This window comes from Penicillium psychrofluorescens (assembly GCF_964197705.1).
Source record: "Penicillium psychrofluorescens genome assembly, chromosome: 6".
NCBI lineage: Eukaryota > Fungi > Ascomycota > Eurotiomycetes > Eurotiales > Aspergillaceae > Penicillium > Penicillium psychrofluorescens.
The window spans coordinates 2,836,680-2,850,197 of NC_133444.1; the positions used below are offsets into that span (position 1 = coordinate 2,836,680).

Genomic DNA, 13,518 nt, shown 5'->3' on the forward strand with positions numbered 1-13,518 from the left:
AACAAAAAAAAAGGAGCTTACATAGGCACAAATGATTTTGCTATTCATGTATAAAGAATATCTAAAGATCTCTCATATCAATAACACAATTACTATGGCAAATCTCACTACGCCATTCTCCCTATTATTGCTGATCAACTTAGAGCCCGATGGCTTTGAAATGGCCCGTGTTTCGCGGAGCCAGGTGAGTGTGCTACTTGTGTCTGGGCAGCGACTACTTCTGTCAATGAATTGAAGAGTATGACCAATGAGGACCGTGCCTGTGGAGGGAGATGGGGGGACTGCGCCTAAGAAGAAGCCGCAGTCAAGTGATCTTACGCAGAGAAGTCATATAAATTGAGGCTGGATTAGTATAGATAGAGGATGCATTTTGCAAAGGAGCAATCACGCCGGTATGGCTTTCCTGCTACGTAGAGAGCGTGGCTATGTTCGTATGTGGTATAGTATGACCAGGCTATGTGAGATATATATCAAGAGCAAATAAACCAAAAGAAAATGAGACATAACCATAGACTCCAGAAAGGCAAAAATCACCCAATTCGTAAAAGTCGCTAGGACCCATTGGCCAGAACGAATCGTAAAATGCCACACCTATATCCCCTGTTCTCATGTCATGCAGCGAGTCTCTGTATATATGACTGACTATATCTCCCCACCAACTCGTCCCAACTCCGATGATTCCATATGCATATCCACAAGAAAATCTATGCCTCGCCCCATGCTCCCAAGCCTGCACCCACGCCAATGGCACTGCTGCTGTCAACACTGCCACCGATGTCCCAGTAGTTGCGGCTGGATCCGGTCAAGGTCCGTCGACTGGAGATAGCTGATAGCTTGCTTTGGCTGGCGCAGCTGGAACTGGGTCGTCGAAGATGTGGCCGCAGTAGAGGTGATGAGACGCCGGCGGCGCCGGATAGATGAGTGCGACGGGTTTGTGTCTGGGACCGAGTGTGCGCGCGAGCGACGAGCGGATGATGTTGGCGGATGATCGCAGCGCGGCGGGACGCGTCTTGTAACGAAGGGTGACGGGCTTGGGAGGACGAATGCGCGTCTGTCATGTAGCCACGCCGGCTGAAGCGGTTGCGAAGATATCGGAAGACCATCATGACATCGAGACCACGCTCCCAATACTCTTGTTCCTGGTGCACGCGTGAGGATTCGGAGAGTGGGTCGTTGGTTGTGGGGTCGTCTTCTTCAATGCCCCACTCGGCGGCATGTTCGCGGTTCGGGTCATGGAGCGTAGGCATGAAGTGTGGGGAGGGCATGGAGTCGCTGGCAGCGGTGTTTGTTGAAGTTGGAGCAATGGATTCACTTGCAGCCCGGGTGGTAGTGCTATCTGCCAAGCGATCGAGAGGCATGCCAGCGTATTCGGCGCGGATATCCCTCGTCATGTTTAGATATGTTGTAAATGCACCTGGGTGATCGCAGAGCTGGTGTACGAACACACCCAGCTCGTGAGCAATGCGTTGAAGCACTCGCATCTGCCACAGCGGCGGATCCTCGTGTTCAGGCCCCGTTTCACGAGCAAGCACCGTCTCCATGTCCAGCCGTTCCTGCCGAGTCTGCTCCGAGATGCGACCCTCATGAGTCTGGACGTCCTCGGGTAACGATTCACCAAAGATGACCGAAAGTAGTGAATCGTCAATCCCGATAAGATCACGGATGACTTTCCGGGTAATGCGCCGCCAGAACGACTCATCTGTTTCAGCCTCAAGCCCTGTAGAGGCGACCACCGCGGAGGGGGACTGAGAAACGCTGTCTCGCGAGTGCCGCATACTCGAAAGACTGGTCCGGCTATTCTGCCGACGATGAGTCGCGCGTTCGATCTCCTGCATCAGAGCCCGGCTCTGATCCATGCGCCATTGTTCAATCCGCTGCCACCGCTGCCGCTCGACATCGGCCTCGCCCTCGTCGACCGTGTCCAGATGTCGTTGCACGCTGGAATGACGGCGATGATGTAGTTGGTCATGTGACCTTCGTTGGGGGTTGTGCATCTCATGCTGCCACAAATGGTCCTGGACCTGCTGGCTGGATGCCTGGAAACTGCCCAGACCATCATGGGCTGGAAGCATCGCAGGTGGCCCTTGGTCAAAGCGAGTGGGGGAAGACGGCGGTAGCGAAGGGGTCCGAAAGTCCGGCAGACCATCGTCCAGGCTGTCCAGTTCGGTACCATCCTCGTCGAGTGGTTCGTCCAGGGCATCTTCTGGCTCATCGTTTGCAGCTGCGGAGCGTGTGGCCGTGTCGAAGGAGCCAAAATCGCTCAGGCGTGAGCCCCCCGCAGTGCGCGTGTGCTCGGTCGAGGTCGTGTGCGTGCGAGCGGTCGGGGAGAACAGTACCCATTGGGTTGTATCGTCTTCAGGCTGTTCCACAGAGGTAGAAGGGATCTCGAGGGTTGGAGGAGGTTGGGGAGTCGAGTAGGAGGTCCTGCGACGAGGCAGTTGGGTTGGGACGCGGAAGGCCATGATGGGCGATCGAGGGTGATCGCAGGGAGATGGCGGGCTCCCAGATCAAGAGAGTCCGATCAGAGAGGCAGTGTGTAAAATTAATAGGGGACTACAAAGAATGAAAAGGGGGACAAGAAAGCAGAAGGAAAAGGACAGAGAGACCAGATAAGGTGATGATAACGGGCGGAGCCAAGTGGTGATGATGATGATGCAAGCGGATGTGGTTCCGTTGGTTGGTTGGACCAGCACAGGGGCGAGTTGCAGACGGGATTATTCGATAAGTCAAGGGGTAGTTAGCTGACTAGTTAACTCACAGACATATGAATTATTGAACGACTTTTGATTTATTTCGAATCATTATCATCAGCTGAGGATCTGACCTGTCGCGGGTGATACCTGACTAGTCACTCACTCACGATCCCGTCCCTCCTGATCGACTGTACATGAACCCTAACCCCAGAACATACACCGGTACCGGAGATACGGGATGGGCCAAGATGATTCCCGAAAAAGAATCAAAAAAAATAACATCAAAAGGGTATCTAGGATCATCATCATCTTTATCTAACTACTTCCCCGCCAGCGCCTCGCCCACCCAGTCCATCTGCACCGCACTCACCCCCCGCGCATAGCTCCGGTTCGTAAACACAAACTCGTTGTACATGATCGCCTCAACCTTCTTGCCAAACAGCACGCTGGACGGATGGATCGCCACCGTCTGGTTCCCCACCACCGTGCGATAGCTGCCATCGGGCACCAGCCGCGCCGTGTTGGTTGCGAACCCGCACAGGAAGCTCTGGAGGATCAGAACGGGCGATGGGTCGCGCGACGGCGAGTCATCAATGGCATCGCTGGGGAGCAATTTGGATTGGCGGCATTGCATCCGGAGTTGTTTGCGGACGTCCTGATATTATCTATTGTCAGTAAAGATAGAAAGACGGCAAGCCGCGCCTGTATTGCGACTCACCATCACCGATTGCATCGCCCGGTGCGATACCAGATGTCGCTCCGTCCACGCCTTGCGGTCGGCGTTCTCTGTCGCGTAGGCCCGGACCGTCGCCAGCATCGTGAGGTGGTCGCCCTCGCGCCGGTAGAGGTCGCGGCGCGCCGCTTCGGCTGCCTCCTTCTTTTCTTCAGAGGTCGTATTGAGAAAGATATTTTCGACGCTCAAGCACGAGATAATGTCGATCACGTCCGTCAGGCAGTCGGCCCCATTTTCCGCCGCCGCCAGGAGCACCCGGCCCAGGGTTGGGGTGAGGGGTAGTTTGGCGATGTGCAGGCCGACCGCGCTGATCGTGCCGGACGCTTCGAGGGCGTCGATATTAAGTAGTTGCAACAGCGCTTTCTCAAGTGCTTCGCGAGGCGGCCGAGTGAGGAAGGGGAACCGCACGATGTCGTCGACGCCGCGCGCTTTCATGTTCAGTAGCGCCTGGCTGAGATCGCAGCGCAGAATCTCCGGTGGGTTCGTTTCCTCTAGTGCCAGGTAATCCTTTTCGGTGTAGAGGCGGAAACACTGTCCCGGTGCTTCACGGCCAGCGCGACCTTGCCGCTGAATAGCAGCCGACTTGGAGATAGGCTTGACCAGCAGGGAATCCAAGCCCAGGCGAGTGCGGAACTGCTTGATTTTGGCTTTGCCGCAGTCCACCACATACCGCACCCCAGACACCGTGACGGATGTTTCGGCGATGTTCGTCGATAGGACAATCTTGCGTGTGCGTGGCGGCGTGGGTAGGAAGACCCGTTGCTGTGCAGCTTGAGGCAGCGCAGCGAACAGCGGCAAGACTTGAATCCGTGGGAGTGAAGGGTCCATTCCTATGGCGTATTCATTGATGAGATGCTCTAAAGCCTCCACGGTTTCCTGGCCGGTCAGGAAAACCAAAATATCACCGGGGATCGGCTCTTTGTAGTGAATCTGGAAGATGGCCTTGAGCGCCGCATCGATGAAATCATGCACCGGCTCCGGCGAATAGATCATCTTGACGGGGAACTGCCGGCCCTTGATGCGGCAGACCGATATGTCCTTTTGCGTTTCCTTCCGGTCCTCAGCCTGCATCTTGTATCCTTCCTGGAAGAAGCCCTGTAAGCTCTCCATGTCGGCCGTAGCACTCATAACCGCGACCTTCAACGGCACCCCACCCCGACCCTCACGCTTGCCGGACACCAGGTTGCGCAGGAATCCAAGTACCAAATCAACATTGATGCCCCTCTCGTGGACTTCATCGACCACAATCGCGCTGTACCGAGTGAGAGACGGATCATGTAGCATCTCCTGGAGCAGCATTCCCTCCGTCAAGAATTTGATCCGCGTACTCGGTGAGGTCGACGTGTCAAACCGCACCGAGTACCCGACCTTGCTGGCAGGCGACGATGATCCCAGCGGCGTGCCCATCTCCTCCGCCACGCGCCGCGCAAGCGAGATGGCCGCGACTCGACGTGGCTGCGTGATGGCAATGCATCCTCCGACCGTTACCTCCTTCGTTGTGCCGTCTTCTTGTGTGATTGGGGCAGTGCTCGGTCGACACCAGAACTCATTGACGAGAAACTGGGGGATCTGCGTACTTTTTCCGCTACCTGTCTCACCCACCAGCAGCATCACGTCTTGCTCTCGCAAATTCCGACGGATCTCATCGGCATGCCCGAAGATGGGCAGTTTCCGTCGGAGCTCGTACAATGCATTGGCTTTTTCTCGTAGGTTCGTGAAATTGGGTTTCGTGTCGCTCAGGTGGTTGGATTTAGCTTGGGGTCTCCCTTTGGGCCGTGGTTTGACATTGACTCCATTTTTTTGTGTCGGCGGATCTTCAGGGCTAGGCGCTTTGGGAGCCATAGGCTTTGGGGGAGGTTTCACTGCCGGTTCGCCTGCCGGAGGAGAGGCTTCGGCCGGTTCGTCGCGTTTCCGCTTCGTGCTTCGCTTCTTCTTGCGGCTGCTGTCTGCGTCCCGAGACACTGGCCCAATCGCCTTGGGTGTCGCTTCATTATCCGAGTCAGCAAAGACGGTATGGACCTTCTCGGGCATTTTGGCTCGGGGGGTCGCAAGATGAAGCGGCTTTGACTTGGTTTGGCTGGAAGTTTTTTTCCCGTCACCTGTCTTATCGATAAGAAAGATAACTACCATTTTCAGAAAGTAACATGTTCCCGTCTATATCGAGAGAGGTACCCGCCCTCACCGCTTTATATCAGTGTTAAATCGTCTCTATTCGTATGTGTAGAATAAATCACAAATAAACAGGTCGTAAATCATCAACTCAATCAAGCCCCCAGCCGCGCACCCGGCGGAAGACAAATGCCCGGTCATTGCGCAGACCAAACTCCGCCCAGTCGTCCGTGAGCTTGTTATAGCTCCAGAACCCCTTCCATATCAGCTTGGTGTTCTTGGACTGATTAGGCGGTGCCGCACCGTTCGGGGCAGCCCGTGATGCCGTCGGCGAGCGGAGGGACAGATGCATCGTGTATATGTACTTGGGATCGACGCCTTCGGTTTCGATGAGAAGGTCGCGCGGATCAGAGAGCGGTTGTGCTCCGAATGCAGGCTTCTGGTCGTCACTTAAGGTCTCGGGAGACGAGACTGGTGAGGCCAAGTGCCACCGCCCGCGAAGACCGTACTTCAGGGCCGCCATGGCTACTGGGGGAACCGGGTCGGTTGCACCCGAGACCGACTGCCCAGGGTCTGTTGAGACCTGGCGCTGATGATGTTTTTGAAAGGTAGCACGCGCGGCCATCATGTTCTCCTTGCTGATGTGCGGCACCACATCGACGGGCTCGGTGGTGGAAAGGAGAGAGACGACTGATCCATCGGGGTAGAACCGCAGGTACCGGTAGTAGGTCACGATGTGGATTGGACTGTTCCATGACACATTTTGGTAGAAAGATGCAGCACCGGGTCGGGTGTAATTGACAGTACTGATATAGATGCCCGTGAAACGAATCCGGGGGAACGACTGGAACACCTGGCTCCACGAGGCCATTGGTTTAGGAATCTCCAATGGTGCATTTTCGGGAAACGGAGTATAACGTGGACCCAGGGTGTAGGTGGGATGGCCGTGCAAGTCGCATGAGAAGGAGTAATGCATTCCCTGGAAGCCGAACTGAGAAGATTGGCAAACCCGTTTCCAGACGTGTTGCTCATGGGCAAAATGATATGCCAGTCGCTTGCACACCAGCGCCATCCGACCGAAAGTGGCCGGATCTCTCACTGCGACGTGTCCAAGTATCTCGACTAGTACTTCGGACGGAACATTGACGATCGGACAAGGCGGCGGTGGTGTATTTTCGATCATTGGATCCGCCCGTGGAATGGGGGAGTGGGCAAATGATGCTATTAGGTCTGGCATCGACAGTTTTTTCTCTTCTTCTGCGGAGGCTTGCGTTGGTGCCGGAGCTGCCGGAGTTGTTGGGGCAGGCTCTGCGGGCTTTTTCCATACGTGAGAGTAATGCTTGTTGCGATAGGTCTTATCGACGCTGGAATCCAACTGAACGAGGCCAATTAGCAAGTTTCATTCGTTTTATGGTCCCAACTCACCCGATATGCTTTCCGGTAGTGCTGGAGACTATCGCCGAGACTCCCCTCGGCCTCCTTCTCCACGGCCCGTTCAAAGTGCTCCAGTGCCGAGCTGGGCTCCTTGATATTGCGACGGGTGAAATCATCGCCATCCTCCCCCTCCACGCTCAGCGGCTCGACCTGTTGGGCCAGTGCATCCGGGTCAAACGAGGCCGGGGGTGGTCCGTCTTCCTCCTCCACCTCCTTCCAGTCTGATGCCTCATGGCGCGTGGGCGGGAATCGTGTCGGTGGCGGTGCAGGCGCTTCTCCTGCGGTCGTCCGAGTTCCATCTCTGGGCTTTGACCGACGGGAGACTTCCTCCCGCCACTGTCGGCGGAAGGACTCGAGCTCGGCGTTGTCCTCCATGGTTAGTGGTGGTAGTGGGGGTAATTTGGGGCGCCGAAGTCGGAGAGGCAAGATGGACTGATTGATCAGCGCCCGTCCAAAAATCACCGAGACAGAGGAATGATCTGGATAGTTCAGAATCAGCACGCCATCGGGACCGTCAGCTCATGAAGGGAGTGAGGGAGTGTGCAAGACAAGAAGTGCAAGAACCCAGTCGGCTTATCGTTATCGGCGCCACCGGCTCAACCCGAAAATCTTCTTTCCCGAACGTGTGACGCATTTTCTCTCCTCTTCATCTCCGTGTCCGTGAATGCCGACCGAGCTGCATGCACCTTCGGGCCCTTCAGGCACCTCTGCGCGCATCAGCTTCGGAGACACTTCTGATCCCTCATCCAGGCCGTCATGGGCTGCGGCTGTTGACAACTCTACCACGATGGCGCCCTCGGCTGGATCGCCAGCTGCGAGCTCGCCGCGCGACAACATTTCTATAAGCCAGCGGATGGTTTCGGCATCATGCGGCAATATTTTGACCGGACTACTCGGTGAGTTGGTGGGATCTTTCAGCATGACCAAAATGGATTGCTAACAGCCGTGCTATACAGTTACCCCCCTAGACGTCGTCCGAGTCCGGCTGCAGTCTCAATCCCAGGTTTACAACATCTCACCATACACCTCCCACACCACCCAGACTCTCAAAAATCTACCTCCAAACCTTGGAATCACCGCCTGCTGCCGGGAGGTGTTTTGGATCGGAGACAATGCATCGATCTGCATGCTAGGCCCCCAAGCCGGCGCAGGTGGCAGCCATGCACACCCGGCGGTTGACTGCGCAGTGGAGGAAACACAGCGCAAGACTTTTACGTCTACTTTTGACGGACTACGCAAGATCGCGCGGAACGATGGTGCACGGGCGCTCTGGCGCGGGCTCAGTGCCACGCTGATGATGGGCATTCCGGCCAACGTCATATACTTTGCCGGGTATGACTGGTTGCGCGCGGACGACCAGAGTCCCATCAAGCAGCATGTTTCCGATGTGTACGCTCCGTTGGTGGCCGGCTCAATAGCCCGAATCGGAGCCGCTTCGGCTATCAGTCCCATCGAGATGTTCCGGACCCGCCTCCAGGCAACGCCCGGCCATGGCGCTGGCCATTTCAAGGCTACCCTGCAGGGTCTTCACCAGATGACGGTGGCAAATGGTTACAGCTCTCTTTGGCGCGGCCTGACGCTCACCATGTGGCGGGATGTGCCCTTCTCGGGCCTGTACTGGTGGGGATACGAAAAGATGAAGGAGATTCTCGTGTCCACGCGTCCATACGCTCCGCGTCTGCCGGGCTCGGACCCGGAGCCTTATTCGGCCACCTCGGATTTCCTGAATAGTTTTATCTCCGGTGCGGTGTCAGGGTCGATTGCTGCTTTTGTGACCACTCCGTTCGACGTGGGCAAGACGCGGCAGCAAGTGTATCGCCACATGGACGACGGTGTCCCTACCGGAGTTGTCAACCGCACTCCCGCGCCTTCAAGCGCGCTCATCCCGGAGCAACTCTCTCTCCCGAGATTTCTGCTGCATATCTTCCGCGTAGAAGGCACCGCCGGCCTCTTCCGGGGCTGGTTCGCGCGTTGCTTGAAAGTCGCGCCGGCTTGCGCCATCATGATCTCGACCTATGAGCTGGGCAAACGCATGGCGCGGGAAGTCAACGAGCGGCGACACAGTGATTCCGAGTCTGTGTAGCTTGTTTCGCCCCTGTACTTTACTGCATACGGCCGCTGTTCGGCCACCGATCCTCCCTCCTCCCAACTCTCCTTTGTTGTGTTTGTCTTGGCGTTCGTGTTCTGATGATACCGCATAAGCCGCGTGTGTATAGAGTCTCTGCATTCTTGGGCTATCTGGAGCGGGTGGTTTGCTTTCAAAAGTCGACCCTACTTACTTGAAACCCCTGTACATAATCTCAAAATCTCTCTCTCTTATAATTTGCGCACTGACTCGTAGATCTGCACCATGGCTGAGCCCGGGCGCGATCACCCGGGGGTGGGTGTGCTTGAGCCTCAGCTGATGATGGCCCCTGATTTATGAAGGAAATGGCCCCAAAGGGTTTTGGTTCTTTCAAATAACAAACTACTCCTTATAGTTGTTGCCATTATGGGTCCGGAGCCCCTATCGTCGCGCGGGCCCTTGTTCGAGGTGATCCAGGTCGCGCCCGACACGAACGTCGAGTACGTGGAGCATCTACTTCCCCACTTGACCTGACTGACTGAGTGTACAACAAACAGTATCGTGGCCGTGCCTGCGATCGGGGCCGACCACCGAAAAGCATGGACACCCCCCCGCTCGCGCTGCTGGCTGGAAACGGACTCGTTCCAGCATATGCCCCGGGCGCGCGTGCTGCTGTACGACCAAGGCGAACTGCACGATGGCGACACGCTGGATGTGCTCGGACGGCGATTTCTGCACCAGTTGCTTCACGAGCGCAAACACAGCGTAGGTTCCGATCCTGTTTTTGAACGTGCTATTATTGATTGGTTTTCAAATACGTAGAACCCGCGCAGACCCATCTTCTTCATCTGCCACAGCACCGGCGGCCTCGTGGTTAAACAAGCGTTGGCACTCGCGGCCCGTCCCGAGTCGCACCCGGCCATTCTGACCAGTTGCCATGGTATTGCCTTTCTAGCCACTCCGCATCAGGGATCTACCTATCTCTCCGCAGACGAGTATGAGGCTAGCATCGGCCGTCTGTTGCATCTCAGACAGGCCATTCCGCGGTCGGTCAGAGATCAGCTTCGGCCCCGACAGCAGGGGCTATGGCACCTCTCCAACCAGTTCAAGGCCATGTCGGCGGATATGAAAGTTTGGACTTTCCTGGAGACTGTCGACTCGACTCTGCGGATCGTTGACACCGAATCAGCCAATTCTACGGACTTCCACGCGCCAATCACTTCGATTCGATCGGGTTTGCTGGACATCGAGCATGAGAAGGAAGTGCCCATGGCCACTGACCATGCTGGGACGGCAAGTTTCCAGGGACAGGAGTCTGCGTTGGAAAGCTTTCTGACCAACCTTGGGTCGGCCGTGACTACTGCTGTCATGCTGTCGAGGGAGAAAGACACTCCGCTGGAGGTTGAGAAAGAGGTCATGATTCAAGTGAATGGTTTCTTCGAGGATCCCTCTCTGGGTGTCAGTGATGAAACACCTTTGAAACTGTGGTCTACGAACATTTCCTTGGAAGAGTATCTAACCGATGGCCCGTCGGCGTGTTTGCGGGATAGACTGAAACGAGCTAGCAAGCGCCAGTCTGGTGGCTTCGATGATTCGTCGCTGAGCAGTCATGGTACTCGACACTCGGTGTCGCATATTCCTGTTCCAGAGACAGGTCACCTAAATGAGCCCGAGTCTCACCATGAGGAAAGGCCATCACGACCACCTCTCATACGACAAAGCCACAGTTTCGCCGGGTCGGGGCCGCAGTCTCCTGAAATCCACATAACCGGACCTCTCAACAGGGAGACGAGTGAAAGTCCTCCCCCACCGGCGGCTCGAAAGAGGCAGAATTCTATTACCAGAGCTTTAAACCCACTTCTATTCAAGTATCACAAGCGGACAACATCGGACAGTAGCTCCCAGACGGGAGAGTCGAGTTCGCGCCCACCGTCGTAAGTCTGCATCTTGGATATTTCGACTATGCATTAATCTTTACTTGCAGAAGTTCTGCCTCTCCATCCAGACAATCTGGGTTTTTGTCCATCCCGATATCCACCCGAGATCGCATCAACCAGGATGTCGAATCGTCGGATATCCCCAGATCAGTGCCACGATTTGATCGACCGGAGCCCGATACCGAAAAGCTACTTTGGATCCATGTTCCCTACACACATACTGGATGGGTATCACAAGTGATCCGGCAAGCCTGTCATGATCGCCATGAGCCCGATTTGTGTGTTTTCACTTCATTTCTTGCAGTTTGAACTTGTCTAATCATTAATATAGTCTCCGGAAATTTGTCAACGAGGAAAACTGGTACTCGAATCTCAACAGAGCTCGCCATTCAGAACCTCACGCCCGGTTTGTCCGACCGAAATGTATTCATTCGCGACACATGGACGATTTAAAAGGCACCAAAGCGGAGGATGCAGACGATCCTCAGTTGGCCTTATACGTAAGCTCCACATCCTTTAGCTGCCCCCCAAGAACAGACTGACTTTTGTTATTATAGGTCCCTTATGTGAGTCTCAACCAGGTCGATTCGTCATCTTACTAACGAGGAGAAAGCTCCATTGGGATACATACCGAAATTTGATCCAACGTCGCAAAGTCGTCGAGCAAAGACTAGCCCAGGGACGAACAATCCCCGTCCCAAGCCGGATCTCACAGTCTAGTCAGGAGGCACAGCTGATCTGGAAATATCTCGGCTGCGAACCCCCCGTTCATTTTCGGCGTACGCTCGATCAATTCGGGTATCCGAACCTGCGGTCTACCGTCGCCCGCGATGATGATCAGATGCTCTGGAAACGCACCAGAAAAACTGTACGAGTGGATGACCAGCTGCGCGAGTACCTAGAGCCACAACAGGGCGAACTCGATGATTCGGACGCGGAGGAGTTTATGGATGGCAAGGTGCTGATGGTGGATCAGCTCTGGCTCTGGATCGTCGACGAGAAGACGATTGTGACTTTCTTTCCAAACCAGGAAGCGACCACCTCCGAGGGAAAACTATACGAACAGTCTAATCTGCACAGTAGTATCTACAATGAGCTGAATGGGGATTTAGCCCGCCGATTCGATACGGCCGGGGATCTCGCTGCGTTGATTGTGTTGCACGCTGTCACTGTTCTGTTAGACAAGACATTGCATCATGACCTGCAGGTCCTTCGTATCTTCGAAGAGTCGATCAGCATTCTAGTACGTTCACCTTATTGGGATGATCAATTTCTACTAACTGGCCACGGCAGACTGAATCCGTCACGAAATCATTTAAACGCTTCCGCAATCGCGGCTTCACCAATCGTCCAGCAGACCACAACCGCCTCCCCAGTGGTAAGATAATGACAGCCACGCAGCGCGATCAGCGCGATCGTAAAGTTGCACAGCGGAACCGCGAGGACCTATCGGTTCTATTGGAACTGCGCGATATCGAGGACGAGCTGTCCACGCTGTTGAAACTGCTTGACCAACAGGAGACCGTGTCCAAGAGAATGGTCGAGTACTTCGAAGCCAAGGGATACGGGAAGATGTTCCTCGATACGGCAATGTCAAGGCTCGGGGAGTATCGATCGCAGATCGGCGAGATGAAGGAGAATTCGCATGACGCGCAGAAAGCGGTATGTGTACCGTACCCCTCTTGGTGCGCAGCATTTCATTCTGATTGTTTTGTCTTGTAGGTGGAGACACTCCTCGATCTCAAGCAGAAACAAGCCAATGTTGACGAGTCCAAAATGACTCGATGGCAGGCGGAGGTGACGCAGAATCAGTCGCGGGCTGTGATGGTCTTCACCATCTTTACCGTCATGTAGGGCTTCCTTTCTTGTTATAAGTACTCTAGCTTTTTCTGACGCTACACCTAGCTTCCTCCCGCTGTCTTTCTTCACTTCGCTGTTTGGGATCAACGCTCGCGAATGGAGCGGGATCAAAGAGAACCTGTCTCTGAACTTGATGTTTGAAATTGCCGGTATGTCCAACCGTTCCGTGTAATGCCTTCACTTCTAATTTACACTATCAGCACCCGCCTCTGTCGCGCTCATCGCATTCACTCTCCTAATGGCCTTCAGTGAGAACCTACGCGAGGCGGTCTCCAAATCCCACAAGATAGGCACCGGATTCCTGAGAGAGTTTCTTCTCCACCCCATCCGCACTTTTTTTCGCTGGGACCGGCTGACGAATCGCGCGCCCTCTGTCGTGGTGCCCGAGGACTCGGCGATGCGCAAGCGCCTTGATCAATATCTCGGCTATGAGAGTCATAATACGAAGCTTGATGAGGATATTTGGGAAAACTGGCAAGCGGATAAGGATATCCTCTCAGTGTTGTATAACCAGAAAACGAAACCGAAGCCGAAGCCGATTACGGAGCGGGTGGGTGAGCGGATGGAGTCATTGTCGGAGAAGGTGAGGCAGATGAGTGAGTCGAAGGTGTAACTTCTGGATATATATGTACATGAATTTCGATACCCTTTTCTTTATACGATCAACATTGGGTGTTACATAGTCTA

General features: G+C 54.9%; 5 protein-coding genes across 5 annotated transcripts; 2 read left to right on the forward strand and 3 right to left on the reverse strand.

The window, feature by feature from the left end:
* Positions 1 to 704: 704 nt before the first annotated feature.
* PFLUO_LOCUS9538 (uncharacterized protein) lies at positions 705 to 2,462 on the reverse strand (the record flags this gene model as incomplete). Its single annotated transcript, XM_073787376.1, has 1 exon — positions 705 to 2,462. One exon carries the CDS (start codon positions 2,460 to 2,462, stop codon positions 705 to 707), a length of 1,758 nt encoding a protein of 585 aa, XP_073643538.1.
* Positions 2,463 to 3,012: 550 nt separating this feature from the next.
* On the reverse strand, positions 3,013 to 5,457 carry PFLUO_LOCUS9539 (Salivary acidic proline-rich phosphoprotein 1/2; the record flags this gene model as incomplete). Its single annotated transcript, XM_073787378.1, has 2 exons — positions 3,013 to 3,348; positions 3,412 to 5,457. 2 exons carry the CDS (start codon positions 5,455 to 5,457, stop codon positions 3,013 to 3,015), a joined length of 2,382 nt encoding a protein of 793 aa, XP_073643539.1.
* Positions 5,458 to 5,686: 229 nt separating this feature from the next.
* PFLUO_LOCUS9540 (uncharacterized protein) lies at positions 5,687 to 7,344 on the reverse strand (the record flags this gene model as incomplete). The annotated part of the gene is made up of 2 exons (XM_073787379.1): positions 5,687 to 6,910; positions 6,961 to 7,344. 2 exons carry the CDS (start codon positions 7,342 to 7,344, stop codon positions 5,687 to 5,689), a joined length of 1,608 nt encoding a protein of 535 aa, XP_073643540.1.
* Positions 7,345 to 7,633: 289 nt separating this feature from the next.
* On the forward strand, positions 7,634 to 9,052 carry PFLUO_LOCUS9541 (mitochondrial; the record flags this gene model as incomplete). The annotated part of the gene is made up of 2 exons (XM_073787380.1): positions 7,634 to 7,865; positions 7,926 to 9,052. 2 exons carry the CDS (start codon positions 7,634 to 7,636, stop codon positions 9,050 to 9,052), a joined length of 1,359 nt encoding a protein of 452 aa, XP_073643541.1.
* Positions 9,053 to 9,460: 408 nt separating this feature from the next.
* PFLUO_LOCUS9542 (uncharacterized protein) lies at positions 9,461 to 13,444 on the forward strand (the record flags this gene model as incomplete). Its single annotated transcript, XM_073787381.1, has 11 exons — positions 9,461 to 9,534; positions 9,592 to 9,799; positions 9,857 to 10,968; positions 11,040 to 11,249; positions 11,303 to 11,471; positions 11,529 to 11,537; positions 11,585 to 12,214; positions 12,265 to 12,633; positions 12,694 to 12,821; positions 12,877 to 12,980; positions 13,032 to 13,444. The coding sequence occupies 11 exons, from the start codon at positions 9,461 to 9,463 to the stop codon at positions 13,442 to 13,444; spliced, it is 3,426 nt and encodes a 1,141-aa protein (XP_073643542.1).
* Positions 13,445 to 13,518: the final 74 nt, after the last annotated feature.